Genomic DNA, 14,527 nt, shown 5'->3' on the forward strand with positions numbered 1-14,527 from the left:
GTCTCCTAGTCTGAGGGGGGACGTTCTTGCTGTTGAGGGAGTGTTGCGAAGGTTCACCAGCCTGATTCCCGGAATGGCAGGACTGAGGAAGGACTGGATCGACTGGGCTTATATTCACTGGAGTTTAGAAGAATGAGAGGGGATCTCATAGAAACATATCAAATTCTGACAGGATTGGACAGGTTAGATGCAGGAAGAATGTTCCCGATGTTGGGGAAGTCCAAAACCAGGGGACACAGTCTAAGGATAAGAGGTAAGCCATTTAGGACCGAGATGAGGAGAAACTTCTTCACTCAGAGAATTGTGAACCTGTGGAATTCTCTACCACAGAAAGTTGTTGAGGCCCGTTCGTTAGATATATTCAAAAGGGAGTTAGATGTGGCCCTTATGGCTAAAGGGATCAAGGGTTATGGAGAGAAGGCAGGAGTGAGGTACTGAAGTTGCATGGTCAGCCATGATCATATTGAATGGTGGTGCAGGCTCGAAGGGCCGAATGGCCTACTCCTGCACCTATTTTCTATATTCTATATCTATATATTACGCCCTGAGAGAGGCTTCCCTATAGAAAAAAATCGGAACAAAAAAACATAAACAACATTCTCAATACATTACTCATCACAAATAAAGTTAAATCGCAAATAAATATATATCAATCACACTTACCTCACGCAGCCATTCCTTCCCTTAGTGCCCCGAGACACATCTGCATGCCAGCTTTCTCCGGCGGGGTCACTAGGGGGCGTTACGGGTGCAGCGCAAAACAAATTTTACGTCCGTGTCGATACCGGGGGCGTTGCACACCGGCGCGGCGTTCTCGAGCAATACTCCTCAGCGCCGTTGGTACCAGCACACTGAATCTGCCGAGCGCCGCCAATGCCAGCGCTCGCAACTGCCAACAATTTAGCGCCCCTGTAGTGAGGGGCACTATCCCACCAAATTTCTACCCCTTACGCTGGTAAAAGCAGGCCTTACACCTGGTAGCGTTTGCCATCATCCTGCCTTTGAAACTGACAGAAACTCGGGATTTGGCTCACGAGCAGCCACATGCGGAATTTCTGAAGCTGCGGTCCGTCATTCACAATCCCAACACTGCCTGTGGTGTGTGACCTCCCCCCAAACTCCCCCAACACCCCTCCCCAAGCTCAACCCCCCCCCCCAACTCCTCCCCCCACCCCCGCCAAGCTCAACTCCCTCCCCCGGAACCTCCCCCCCCCCACCCCAAGTCGACAATCTGTGAAATCTCTCAAATCATTGCAACAAACGAAAACTTCGGCTCTTCCGCAGTAAGCAAGCGGTTAAATCCCCGCTAAAAGTTAGACCTTGTTGGATCAGGTGTAACTGGGGTTTTAACAGTCTATTGACTGCCCAACCAAATTTACGGCATTGAAAAACGAACTTTAATTTTGTGCAGTATCAAATGTATCCATTTTAATAAAGATTAAAAATGTTAAGAAACTAAAAAAAAAAAATTTATTTTTAATAAAGTTTGTCCATCTTTATTTCAGGTTTGCCTTTCCCCGTGTGTGAGCCCCGATCTTTGTTTTGCTCTCTCTAACCATTTTTACGTTAGAATTTTAAGAGCTCACCCACTTCCTTGTTCGGTGGTTGTGAGAATTCTGCATTTTGATTGGCTGCTTAGACAGCCTGCTACCATCACAACAGCTCGCGCTAGGGGATCCCCACTGCACTCCGTTGATTTCAAAATGAACGTCGGAGAAGTCAAACCTCTCGTCACAGGGATCGCGAGATCTCTATGGGCAGCTTACTTCATGGGGCTAACGCCTTGGCTTCGCTGCTGACCACAAGTTACGGGCCAATATTATTCCAAACAAGTATTATTTAAATATACACCATCCAAAAGCAAGGGCTAGTCAGTCAACAAAGAGCGAAATATCACGACCGGCAAACAGAGACCTGTCAATTTCGCAGACTGACCCCCCCGCTTAGGATCCAAGGACCCCAGTTCAAAGCCTAATACCAAGGTGTTTCATTAACACCTGTTAACTTGCCTTATGTTAACGAAGGATCGTTGAAGAAAAATAACATTTAATTATTTAACAATTCCAATGGGAGCAAAATCCATACCATTTTTTTTGCTCATTTACACAGGCGGCAATCAATGAAACTAAGGGCTGGTTTAGTGATTATTTTTCAGCTCTTCAATCATCGCACAGTTGTGAATCCAAACTCAAGATTTGCAGTCTCCTGGAATCAATACCCTTCATAGGCACGGGAGGAGGCCACTCAGTCCCTCGAGCTGGTTCTGCTTTCTGCTTTTCAATTAGATCATGGCTGACCTGTAGCATAACCCCTTGGTTCCATAACCCTTAATACCCTTGCCTAACAAAAATCTATCAATCTCTCATTTGAAATTTTCAGTTGACCCCCAGCCTCAACAACTTTTTGGGGGAGAGAGTTCCAGATTTCCACTGACCTTTGTGTGAAGAAGTCTTTCCTGTCATCACTCCTGAACTTCCGAGCTCTAACTTTAAGGTTATGCCCTCTTGTTCATACATTCATAGAAACCTACAGCATAGAAGGATATTCAGCCCATCGTGCCTGTGCCAGCTCTTTGAAAGAGCTATCGTGTTTAGTCCCACATCCCCGCCTCCTGTCCGTAACCCTGTCAGTTCCTCATCCTCAAGCACCTGCCCAACACCCTTTTAAAATTATTTATGGAATCAGCTTTCCCCACCTTTTCAGGGAAAGTGTTCCAGATCCCCACAACTCTGAGTGAAAACATTTCTCCTCATCTCCCCGCTAGATCTTTTTCCAATAATTTTGAATCTATGACCTCTGGTTATTGACCCACTCACCAGAGGGAATAGATTTTCTCTCTCTACTCTATCAAATCCTCTCATCATCTTGAAAACCTGTATTAGGTTACCTCTGAACCTTCTCTGTTCCAAGGAGAACAATCCTAACTTTTCCAACCTCTCTCATAATTGAAGTCCCTGATCTCTGGTAACACCCTGGGAAACCTCCTCTGTACGCTTTCTAAGGCCTCGACATCTTTCCTGAAGTGTGGTGCCCAGAATTGTCCACAATACTCCATCTGAGGCCTAACCAGTGATTTATAAAGTTCTAGCATGAGCTCTTTGCTTTTATATTCTATTCCTCTATTTAGAAAACCGAATAACCCATTTGCTTATTTGACCAGCTTATCAACTTGCTCTGCCACCTTTAAGGATTTGTATGTCTGGACACCAGGGTCTCTCTGCTCATCTAAACTTTTCAAAATCGTGCCAATAATAGTATACCATCTTTCCATATTAGTCCTCCCAAAGTGCATCACTTCACACTTCTCTGCATTAAACTCTATTTGCCACGCTTTTGCCCATTTCAACATCTTGTCTATTTCAACCTGAAGGCTATAACTATCCTCATCACTATTTATTACTTTGCCAGATTTTGTATCAGCTGCAAACTTTATAATGTTGCTCCCTTCACCCGAGTCTAGGTTGTTTATAAAAAAATGCAAATTGACCCTTGGGGAACACAGCTGCAAACAACCTACCAGTCTGAAAACCAACCATCCACCACCCTTTGCTCCCTGCCACTGAGCCAATTTTGTATCCATACCACCATTTCCCCCTTAATTCCATGGGCTTCCATTTTTTTAATAAGCCTCCTGTATAGCACTTTGTCGAATGCCTTCCGAAAGTCCATATATACAAGATCTACTGCATTATCTTGATCATCCTTCCCTGTTACCTCGTCAAAAACTTCAATCACGTTCATCAAACACAATTTACCTTTAACAAATCCATGCTAGCTCGCCTTGAAAGTTTATTTTGTCCCTGATAATGATTTCCAATAACTTCTCCAGCTGTTAGGCTGACTGACCTGTAGTTTCCTGGTTTATGCCTTTCTTGAATAGTGGTATAACATTAGCAACCCTCCAGCCCTCCTACTCCTGTAACCAATGAGGATTGAAAGATTGTGACCAATGCCTCTGCTATTTCAGCAACTGAGGATGCATTCCATTTGGATCAGGTGACTTACCAACTTTCAGTAATGCTAATCTTGTTTAGTACGTCTCTCTATCGATTATTATCCTGTCCATAGCTTCCCTCTTCTTTTTTAGTGTCACCTTCACATCATCCGCTTCCTTTGTGAAGGCAGGTGCAAAGTACTCATTTGATACTTTTGTCATATCTTGTGCCTCCACGTGAAGATTTCCCTCTGGGTCCTTAAAAGGCCCAACTTTTTCCCAAGCAAATCACTTACACTTTGTTTATAAAAGGTTTTAGGATTCAGTTTTGTCATGTATCTCACATTACTGTATATAACTGTATCTTACCATGCTATACATGATTGTAACTGGATATGACCTGTAACAATAAGCATACCTTACCACCAGGGGTGCACTTGCAGGAGACACTCCATACCTGTCCCACTGTGGTATATAAAGGGAGGTCTCAGGCAAGTGTGGCACTGGAGAGCTGGAATTAAAGGTGCAGGTCCTGAGTGACCTTGACTTCAGCATGTGTCTCGTGTAAGTCAGTACATTAGAGTCAAGACTTAACAAGTTTAATGTTAGCTGATAATCTTTTCTCATAACCGTTCTTTCGTAACCTCAGATCAACCATGATCTTATTAAATGGCGGAGCAGGCTTGAGAGGCCAAGTGATCTACTCCTGCTCCTATTTCTTATATATGTTCTCGTTGCCTCCCGTATCAACTTTTTCAATTCCCTCCTGTACTTTCCATGATCTTCCTAGTTATTAACTTAATCTTGCTCCTGGCATTTGTCATGTAGTAGAAAAAAATTAATTTAGTAAAGTTAAAATCTTAAGCAAAGTAAGGCTGAAAGAAAGGCTTAATGTGGTCATGGAATAGCTGAGTTCTGCAGCCTAGTAACTAGTGGTTACAGCCTTCTCCATCTGAAACAAAGAACAAAGGTTCTCACAAGGGGTTAGGACTGAGGTCAGAGAGTTCTCGAGGAGATAACATCTCCTGAGAACATATGCCTATGAACAAACCAACAGCTATACAAGACAGCTCGTAAAATAATAAACTGGAGGGACCACCTTGAGGTACACGAGATAACAGGAGACAAGGTCTCTTTGAAATGAAATTATCCAGCTTTACTTATCAAGGACATCAGTATTAGAATCCATGCCTGGGAAAGAAGTTCACAGAAATGTAACACGTAACTCATAAGGACCGCCCAGCTAAATTTGTTATAACTGAATGTACCAATGAAATCATTAGAAATTGAATGTACCAATGAAATTACTGTAACTATATTAGCCAATGTATTAGTAGTAGGTGGGCGGGGACTTGTGGCAAACAACCAATGGAACACTTCCCTGCATAGTTTCATGATTTTGACTGTATTTTGAATGTATAAAATGTAGCAGCCCAGGCTGTTCCGAGAGACCGGTGTGGATTGCATCCAGTAACAGTACTGATGCGACCGAGTCTCCCTTGATCAATCAGGTTTAAATAAACAACTCTTTTCTCTATATACAGACCTTGTGTTGAGTGTCATAAGCCTCCTTTTTCTGGACTTCCCCACCAGAGGAAATTGTTTCTCTCCGTCTACCGTATCAAATCCTTTAATCAGCTTAAACACCTCAATTAGATCACCCCTTAATCTTCGACACTCAAGGGAGTACAAGCCTAGTCTATGCAATCTGCCCTACCCATTTTTCCCCGGTATTAATTCTTTCCTTAGAAGGTTAAGAGATGATTTGATTGAGGTTTTTAGGGATTTGATAGGGTAAATAGAGAGAAACATTTATCCGTTGGTGGTGGGGGTGGGGTAATGGGGAAGAGTCTAGGACAGCGGGGGACATAACCGACAAATCAGAGCCAGGCCATTCAGGAGAGAAATTAGGAAATACTTCTTCACGCAGAGGCTGGTAGGAGTGTGGCACTCTCTCCCATAAAAAGCAGCAGATTTTAGCTCCATTAATGATTTTAAATGTGAGATTGATAGATTTTTGATAGACAAGGGTATTGTAATGTATTCACTTCATGGGTTCTTTGCTTAAGAATTCATAGCAACAAATTGCTATTAAGAACTAGTTGATGTATTAACAAAGATTTAACAATCACACTAAACATTACTAGTTCATCCACCAGGCTAACAACTGCATATCTCATCATAGATGACTGAGACCGAACTGACTGGAGTTTTATTGAGTTTTGTGACCATCACGTGACTGGCTAAGCCACTCACAATGCAACAGCTCCACAAATCTGTGAGCATTTTCACAGATGCATATATTACAAGTATAAGAGGATATGGAGCCAAGGTGGGTAGATGGAGTTAAGATACAGATCAGCCATGATCTCACAGAATGATGGAACAGGCTCAAGGGGCTGAATAGACTACTCTTGTTCGTATGTTCCTTAATGTGTGCATTGGCAGGAAGGGTGTACATAACATAAGTAGGTCATTTGGTCCCTCGAGCCTGCTCTGTCATTCAATAGGATCATGGCTGATCTGATCGTGGCCTCAACTCCACTTCCCTGCCCATTCCCCATGACCCTTGACCCATTTATTGTTCAAAAATCTGTCTATTTCCACCTTAAATATATTCAATGACCCAGCCTCCACAGCTCTCTGGGGTAGAAAATTCCACAGATTCACGACCCTCTGAGAGAAATTTTTTTTCTTCATCTCCGTTTTAAATGGGCGACTCTTTATTCTGAAACTATGCCCCCTAGTTCTCGATTCCCCCACGAGGAGAAACATCCTCCCTGCATCTACCCTGTCAAGGCCCATAAGAATCTTATACATTTCAATAAGATCACCTCTCATTGTTCTAAGTATAGGCCCAATTTGCTCAACCTTTCCTCATAAGATAACCCTTTCATCTGAAGAATCAACCTCGTGAACCTTCTCTGAACTGCTTCCAATGCAAGTATATCCTGCTTTAAATACGGAGACCAAAACTGTATGCAGTACTCCAGGGTGTGGCCTCACCAATGTCCTGTACAGTTGTAGCAAGACTTCTCTGCTTTTATACTTCATCCCCCTTGTAATAAAGGCCAAGATTCCATTTGCCTTCCTAATTACTTGCTGCTCCTGCATGCTAACTTTTTGTGTTTCATGTACAGGACCCCCAGGTCCCTTTGTACCGCAGCATTCTGTAACCTGTCCCCATTTAAATAAAAGGTGTTGTACTCACCGGCCTGGGCAAACTATACTGGCACATGTCCTGCCCGTATGCAGGAACCCACTGGAGTCCAGTCCTCGACCTGCTCATGGTCCCTGGGGCGCTGGTCACCAGCTCCGTGTAGGGCAGTGGTTGACCCGTGGCGTAGTGCACCTGGTGCCGGCCGTGGGTGACGCGCCCAGCGGAGGCCAGGCTGAAAGCTTCCTCCAGGAGCTGATGCATGTGCTGTCGGACCTCGTCGATGGAAGGCTGGGAGCTGAGGGTCGAGGACTCCGAGTGACCTTTAGCCTGTCTGGGGCGGGCGGCTGTCCGAGGTTCTGCGATCCGATCCACGTTTGTTTCTTCTATCAGTTCCGGTTCCGTCTTTTTTTATTAAAAAAAAGGCAATGAGAGAGAGAAAGAAAGAAAAAGTCAGCTAGGTTGTCAATATCTTTATCTCCAATGAGGGATAGTTTCTCATCCTTGTTTACAAATCCCTCCATGGCCTTGCCACTCCCTATCTCTATAATCTCTTCCAGTCCCACAACCCCTCCCCAACTCCCCCTGAGATGTCTGCATTCCTCTAATTCTGCCCTCTTGAGCAACCCCGATTTAAATCTCCCCACCATCGGTGGCCGTGCATTCAGCTGCCAAAGCCCCAAGCTCTGGACTTCTCTCCCTAAACCTCTCCGCCTCTCTACCTCTCTTTCCTCCTTCAAGATGCTCCTTAAAACTTACCTGTCATGAACAAGTACAGAAAATAATTAAAAAGGCTAATGGAATGCTGTATTTATATCTAGAGGACTAGAATACAAGGGTGTAGAAGTCATGCTACAGCTGTACAAAGCCCTGGTTAGACCACACCTGGAGTACTCTGAGCAGTTCTGGGCACCACACCTTAGGAAGGATATTTTGGCCTTGGAGTGAATGCAGAATAGGTTTATCAGAATGATACATGGACTTCAAGGGTTAAGTTATGAGGAGAGATTACACAAACTAGGGTTGGTTGTATTCCCTAGAATTTAGAAGGTTAAGCCTTGATCTGATCGAAGTTTTCAAGATATTAAGGGGAACAGATAGGGTAGGTAGAGAGAAACTATTTCCGCTGGTTGGGGAGTCTAGGACCAGGGAGCATAGTCTAAAAATTAGAGCCTGTCCTTTCAGGAGTGAAATTAGGAAACACTTCTACACACAAAGGGCGGTAGAAGTTTGGAACTCTCTTCTGCAAATAGCAATTGAGGCTGGATCAATTGTTAATTTTAAATCTGAGATAGCTTTCTGTTGACCAAAGGTATTAAGAGAGATGGGGCAAAGGTGGGTATATGGGATTAGGTCGCAGATCAGCCATGACGGAGGAGGCTCGAGGGGTTAAATGGCCTATGTTCGATGTTACAACTTTGACCAAGCTTTTGGTCATCTGCCCTAATATGTCCTTATGTGGCTCGGTGTCAAATTTTGTTTGGTAACATTCCTGTCAAGCACCTTGGGACGTTTTACTACTTTAAAGGTGCTATATAAATTCAAGTTGTTATTGTTGGCAATTTGAGAATAGAAAGACAGAAGGCCATAGGAGGTATATCAATGGGTGAATAAGTTGTGACAGGCTTTTCATCCGTCTGCAGCATATCTCCGTAGAAGCTCGCCCTCTTGTGGCCTGGTGTCTGGAGCACGTTGATGAGAGTTAAATGCTAACCTGGCAATGTTGTATTAATAGGCAAATTCAGGTCACTGATGGTGCTTGTAAACTCCTGAGGTCAATTATAGAATCGCAGGAACAAGCCTCTTGAACCATCAGGTCTATGGCCCCAAGTTTCCACATGATTTGCTCCTGATTTTTAGGAGCAACTGGTGTAGAACGGAGTATCTTAGAAATCGGAATTCTCGACATTTAGTTTGCTCCAGTTCTAGTCAGTTAGAACAGTTTCACTTTGGAACAGAATTTTTTTTTCAAAAGGGGGCGTGTCCGGCCACTTACGCCTGATTTCAAAGTTTCGTGAGTGAAAACTTACTCCAAACTAACTTAGAATGGAGTAAGTGAAGATTTTTGTACGCTCGAAAAAACCTTGTCTACACTTTAGAAAATCAGGCGTAGGTTACAAATTAGGCGTAGGGAACGAGGTGGGGGGGAGGGGGGGGAAGGGAAGTCATTAAATTCTACAATCAATCCTTAGTTATACTTATACAAATATTATACAAATAAATCCAACCTGAATAAAAATTTATAAGCAAAGAAAAGATTAAATAAACCATCTTCCTACCTGTGTGAAAGTGCTTCAGGCAGGCCTTTCATGTTGGAGACAGGCAGCGGTGTGGTGTCAGTGTCTCGACGACAGTGGCAGCAAGCTTCGAGCTGAGCTGTAGTGCTTGAGGCAGGCCTTCATTCTCTTCGTGGCTGGCCGCGAAGAAGCAGCACCGGACGGACCCGAGGCCATTCGGCCATGAGATAGCAGCGGCGTCAGTGGCTGGCCGGCAGCCGAAGAATCAACGCAGGACACACGCAGCTCATTAAGGTTCTTGAGGCCATTCGGCCACGCTTTAGGGGCGGCGTCAGTGGCTGGCCGGCAGCCGAAGATACAGCAGCAGCCTTCGAGCTGTGAGGGGGACTGAGGCCATTTGGACAGGGAGAGGCAGCCACATCGACAGTTTTTTATATTTAAATTTGCAGAATGGGTGCTGCATTGTCAACACCACGTATTATTGCAAAGTTGAATTGGCACTCATTTCTCCAAACACAGTTCTTAATTTGCATGCACCAATGCAGCACCGGTTCTGCAAGTTTAGCAGTGAAAAGCTGAACTCACTGATTTCAGCAGGTGATTTATTCAGCAGTGCTGCTAAAAGCACTCCCTCACACACAGAAGTATCAAAAAAAATTAAATTACAAGCCTTTGCAGGGGTCCAAGAAACAAATCTTCACTTTTTCTGCAGTATTTAAAAAAATGTGCCAATGTTTGTGTGAGACTGCGTGTGCGCGCACGCTCCAACGCGCACGCGCAGGGTTGCCGGCACCACGAAGGCTAATTTAAATTATACCTGCCCCTGCTACTTAGAAAATCGGCGCGAGTGTTAGGCTCCGCCCCCTGCTGCAAAGAGCGCGCCGCGCCAAACAGACATCGAGCTCCAAGGAGCTCGAGAATATTGGACTTTTTTTTAGGCGCAGTTTTCGGCGCGAAAAACAGGCGCCAAGCTCGGAGGTGCGCCGTTTTCGCCGCGGGACGAAACTTGGGGCCAAAGTTTCTGGGCAGCGGGTGCTGGTAAATGCTCTTCTATTACCATTCACAGCACTCCGATATTATCATTTGTTTCTTTACTTGTCCAACCTACTGTTGTCTCATACCATCATCCCTTTTGTCATTTAAATCACTCTTGCCTTCCACCCTATCACAGACATAGGATTACATAGGATACAGAAACAGGCCATTCGGCCCAACCAGTCCATGCTGGCATTTATGCTCCATTCGAGACCTTCCCCCATTGTTCTTTCCCTCCATCACTTCCCTTTCCCTGCCTCTGTACATGCTTAAAACTGTTATATCGCTAACTTCTTCCTGTTCTGACAAAAGGTCATCGCCTGAAACGTTAATTCTGTTTCCCTCGCCACAGATGCTGTCTGACCTGCTGAGTATTTCGAGCATTTACTCTTTTTGTTTAAGTCTATGTTGATGTTTATCTGCTGTTAACATTGATTGGCAAAAGAACCAGAGACAGCATGAGGATCTGGAATGCACTACCTGATCGGGGCGAGAGGACTACCCACTGAGCCACAACTGACAAAGGACGATAATAGATAAGCGAAAAACGAGTCACAAACTGAAATTCTAAATTATTCTTCTAAAGGAAGAAACACAAAGGAAGAGCAAAGTTTGGTACCGAACGAACAATTGACACTCACTGCTGCAAAATACTCTAAATATAGTGCTAGCTAATAAAAATGCAATCTGACAGACATTTCACTTTATGAAAGAGATGGAACAAAAGTAATACAATGGCAATATCTTATTGAGCAGGCAATGTGGCTTTATGCCTCAGAGGTTTCATTAATGTTTATGTTCATCATGGTGAAGGATGTCAGAGCTGGGGAAAGAACTGTTTCCTATTTCACACATCCAGGCCAGAATGTTCTGAGGTAAGAGTGGGTGGGTTGGAGGTGTGGAGAGGGGTGGGGGGAGGCGGGGTTGGGGGGGGGGGGGGGAGTGAAAGGGAGGAGTGGTCTGCCAACAGACTGCCAGGAGGTATGTACATATTATAATGAGGCCAGAAGGCTCTACTTTAACTGGCTTTGCAGGTTTTACTGCAGCTGGCCGGGGATCCTGGTGCTTGGGATTCCCAGTGGCTGCAACGAGGTATCCTCAGCCTACGGGGAGCAATCCTTTGGGCCGGGAGGAGCAAGGGTTATGGGGAACAGGCAGGAAAGTGGAGTTGAGGCCAAGATCAGATCAGCCATGATCATATTGCATGGCGGAGCAGGCTCGAGGGGCCAAATGGCCAACGCCTGCTCCTATTTCTTATGTTCTAATGATTGCTTCCTCCCAACATCCCAAGGTCCGCCACCATCAGCCTGGGCCTCCCCAGGGTCATGGATCTGCCTGGCCCCCCTCCAGCCCTGGAACAACACCCCCACCGTGATTGTGGCTCGGCCCCGAGGTCAGTGCTAGGACCCCCAATGTAGAGGAGACCTCAATCGTGAGCAGTGAATACAGTATACTATATTGCAAGAAGTACACGTAAATCGTTGTTTCGCCCGGAAGGAGTGTTTGGGGCCCTGGACGGTGGGAAGGGAGGAGGTGAAAGGGCAGGTGTTGCATCTCCTGGGGTCGAATTCAGTCCCGCTGAAAAGCTGGCGCACCTACTGTTTTTTGAGTTTTTACCGCCGTTTCAGAAGAGGCCCCCTCTTTCGGGAAATTCAGCTCTTTGTCTTTTTTCCAAGCGGACCGGAAGTCGGTAATAATGGGGGCAGAAGTGCGCCGGTAAGTGCTGATGAGAGGCGGAAGTGCAGGTGGGACAGATTCCCCACCGCTGTCACTCAGCAGCGGAGCGGGAGGTGACGGCATTGTGCATCTGCGTCACCACGTATCTTGCCTCGGTTAAAGGGGAGAGAATCGGCCATCAGTCGTAATCGGACACTGGACCACCAGGGAGGGTTTCAGCTGGGCCAGTGGTCTGGCACCCAAGAGGGGGTGCCAGGCTGCCTGTTGGTGGCCCGGCCGAATCAGGAGGCACCTTCTGGCAAAAGAAATAAAATGGCGGCCGGGGCTTTGGGCCCTTGCTTTTACTGGCCGCCGTGCAGTCAAGGCTGACAGGGAATCAAAGGGGCACCGACAGAAAAAGCTGTCGGGGGCACAGCTCGGCGACAATGAGATTTTTATGGCTAAATTTTGCAGGATGTGGGGGGGTCCCGGCGGTGCGCACACTAATGACGCACTCACGGCTGCGCGATAGCGGCAGGGCAGAAGTGGGGACTGCCAGAAAAACCCCGCTGCTGAATTTAGCTTGCGGCGGCCATTCGACCAGAACTCGGCGGCCGCTCAACTCCGCTGCATTGCCGCAGCAAACGGGCGGTAACGGGCCTTATTAGGGAGCTGAATTTTGCCCCCCCCCCCCTGCTGTGTTTGCATGGGAAGGTGCCTTGAGAAGGGGTGGGTGTGTTGGGGGTGATTGAGGAGTGGACGAGGGTGTTGCAGAGGGAACAGTCCCTTTGGAATGCTGAAAGGGGAGGGGAAGATGTGTTTTATGGTTGCAGATGGCAGAAATGATGGAAGTTGATGGGCTGGAAGTTGAGGGCAAGAGAATCCTATCGTGGTCCCGGGAGGAATGGGAAGGAGTGAGAGCAGAAGTGCGGGAAATGGGATGGACATGGTCGAGGGCCATGTCAACCACAGTAGAGGGGAATCCTCGGTTGAAATATATAGACATATCGGAAGCACCAGTATGAAAGGTGGCATCATCAGAACAGATGCGACGGAGATGGAGAAACAGGAAGTGGGGTGGGAGGAAGTGTAGTCAAGGTAGTTGTGGGAGTCATAATCCTTAACTATTAATAGTTTCCCCTCTGCTCCCAGAAGTTCAATAAGAACACTCACTACACATCTCTTGCTACCTAGGGAGTTATAACACAGGTAGTTAAAGATTCAAACACAATTGAGGGCTTCTGATTTTGTATCATGTTATTATTTTGCCGTGATTTTCATTACTGGTGTTTTTATGTTCTGCCATTCTAAATCATGTGCAGCACAGGTTCCATGAGTTCTCGTTTGACTGTCTGCACAAAAAGTTTTATATTGTTCATTGGATCAGGGAGTTGCAAGAGAAACATAAGAACATAAGAAATAGGAGCAGGAGTAGGCCATGTGACCCCTTGAGCCTGCTCCAACAGTCAATAAGATCATGGCAGATCAGATCTTGGCCTCAACACTTCCCTGCCCGCTCCCCATAACACTTGACTTCCCTATAGTTCAAGAATCTGTATATTTCCACCTTAACTATAAGCACTTGTAATTAAGAAGGGAGTCAATCGTATTGCCCCTTGTTTCTGAAGTATTGGTTTTTGAAGTGTAGCCAATATTGTAATGTAGGAAATGTGGCAGCCAATTTGCACACTATTTCGAAGAAGCGCAAGGGAGTTATCCCCGGTGTGCTGGGGCCAATATTCATCCCTCAATCAACATAACAAAAACAGATTCATCCCTCAACCAACACCACTAAAAAACATAGAAACAGAGAAACATAGAAAATAGGTGCAGGAGTAGGCCATTCGGCCCTTCAAGCCTACACCACCATTCAATAAGATCATGGCTGATCATTCACCTCAGTACCCCTTTCCTGCTTTCTCTCCATGCCCCTTGATCCCTTTAGCCGTAAGGGCCATATCTAACGCCATCTTGAATATATCCAATGAGCTGGCATCAACAACTTTCTGCGGTAGAGAATTCCACAGGTTAACAACTCTCTGGGCCCAAGTTTCGGGCCGCGCCTAGAACGGCGCAGCCCCGACCTGGATGCCCGTTTTTCTCGCCACGAAGTGCCCCTAAAAAAAACTTATCTATTCTCCGGCTCCCTGCAGTCCCTCTGGAGCTGGGCGCAGCGCAGCACAAGCTGTGGGGGGGCGGAGCCAGGTCCCTGCGCTGAAAACAGTGCCGGGACCTCTGCACAGGCGCGCTACAGTGGGTGCACATGTGCAGTAGCTCCAGGTGCCCAAAACTGTGTGGGAGGGGTCCGAAGCACACAGCCCCTAGCCCTGGCCGAATGGCCTCACTGGGGCTGCGTCGATAAGGCTGCCTCCCACGCCCAGCTCCTGCTTCCTCCGGACCGGGACCCGACCCGACTCGACTCGACTCCTGCTCACCCCCCACCCCCCCGCACCGGACTGCTCCCCCCCCCCCCGCCCCCTCGCTCCTGACCTCCGCTTCCTCCGCTCC

The 14,527-nt window shown here is 46.4% G+C and overlaps 1 protein-coding gene across 1 annotated transcript in view; it reads right to left on the reverse strand.

Annotated features, from left to right (window-relative positions):
• The window catches only part of kiaa1549la (KIAA1549-like a), a 542,422-nt gene that overhangs the window by 32,973 nt on the left and 494,922 nt on the right, over positions 1-14,527 (reverse strand). The window contains exon 17 of the mRNA XM_070898600.1: positions 7,146-7,496. Coding sequence (XP_070754701.1) covers positions 7,146-7,496 — 351 coding nt within the window. The remainder of the gene's footprint in view (positions 1-7,145; positions 7,497-14,527) is intronic.

The sequence above is a fragment of the Pristiophorus japonicus genome, chromosome 14, assembly GCF_044704955.1.
Source record: "Pristiophorus japonicus isolate sPriJap1 chromosome 14, sPriJap1.hap1, whole genome shotgun sequence".
NCBI classification, from domain to species: domain Eukaryota; kingdom Metazoa; phylum Chordata; class Chondrichthyes; family Pristiophoridae; genus Pristiophorus; species Pristiophorus japonicus.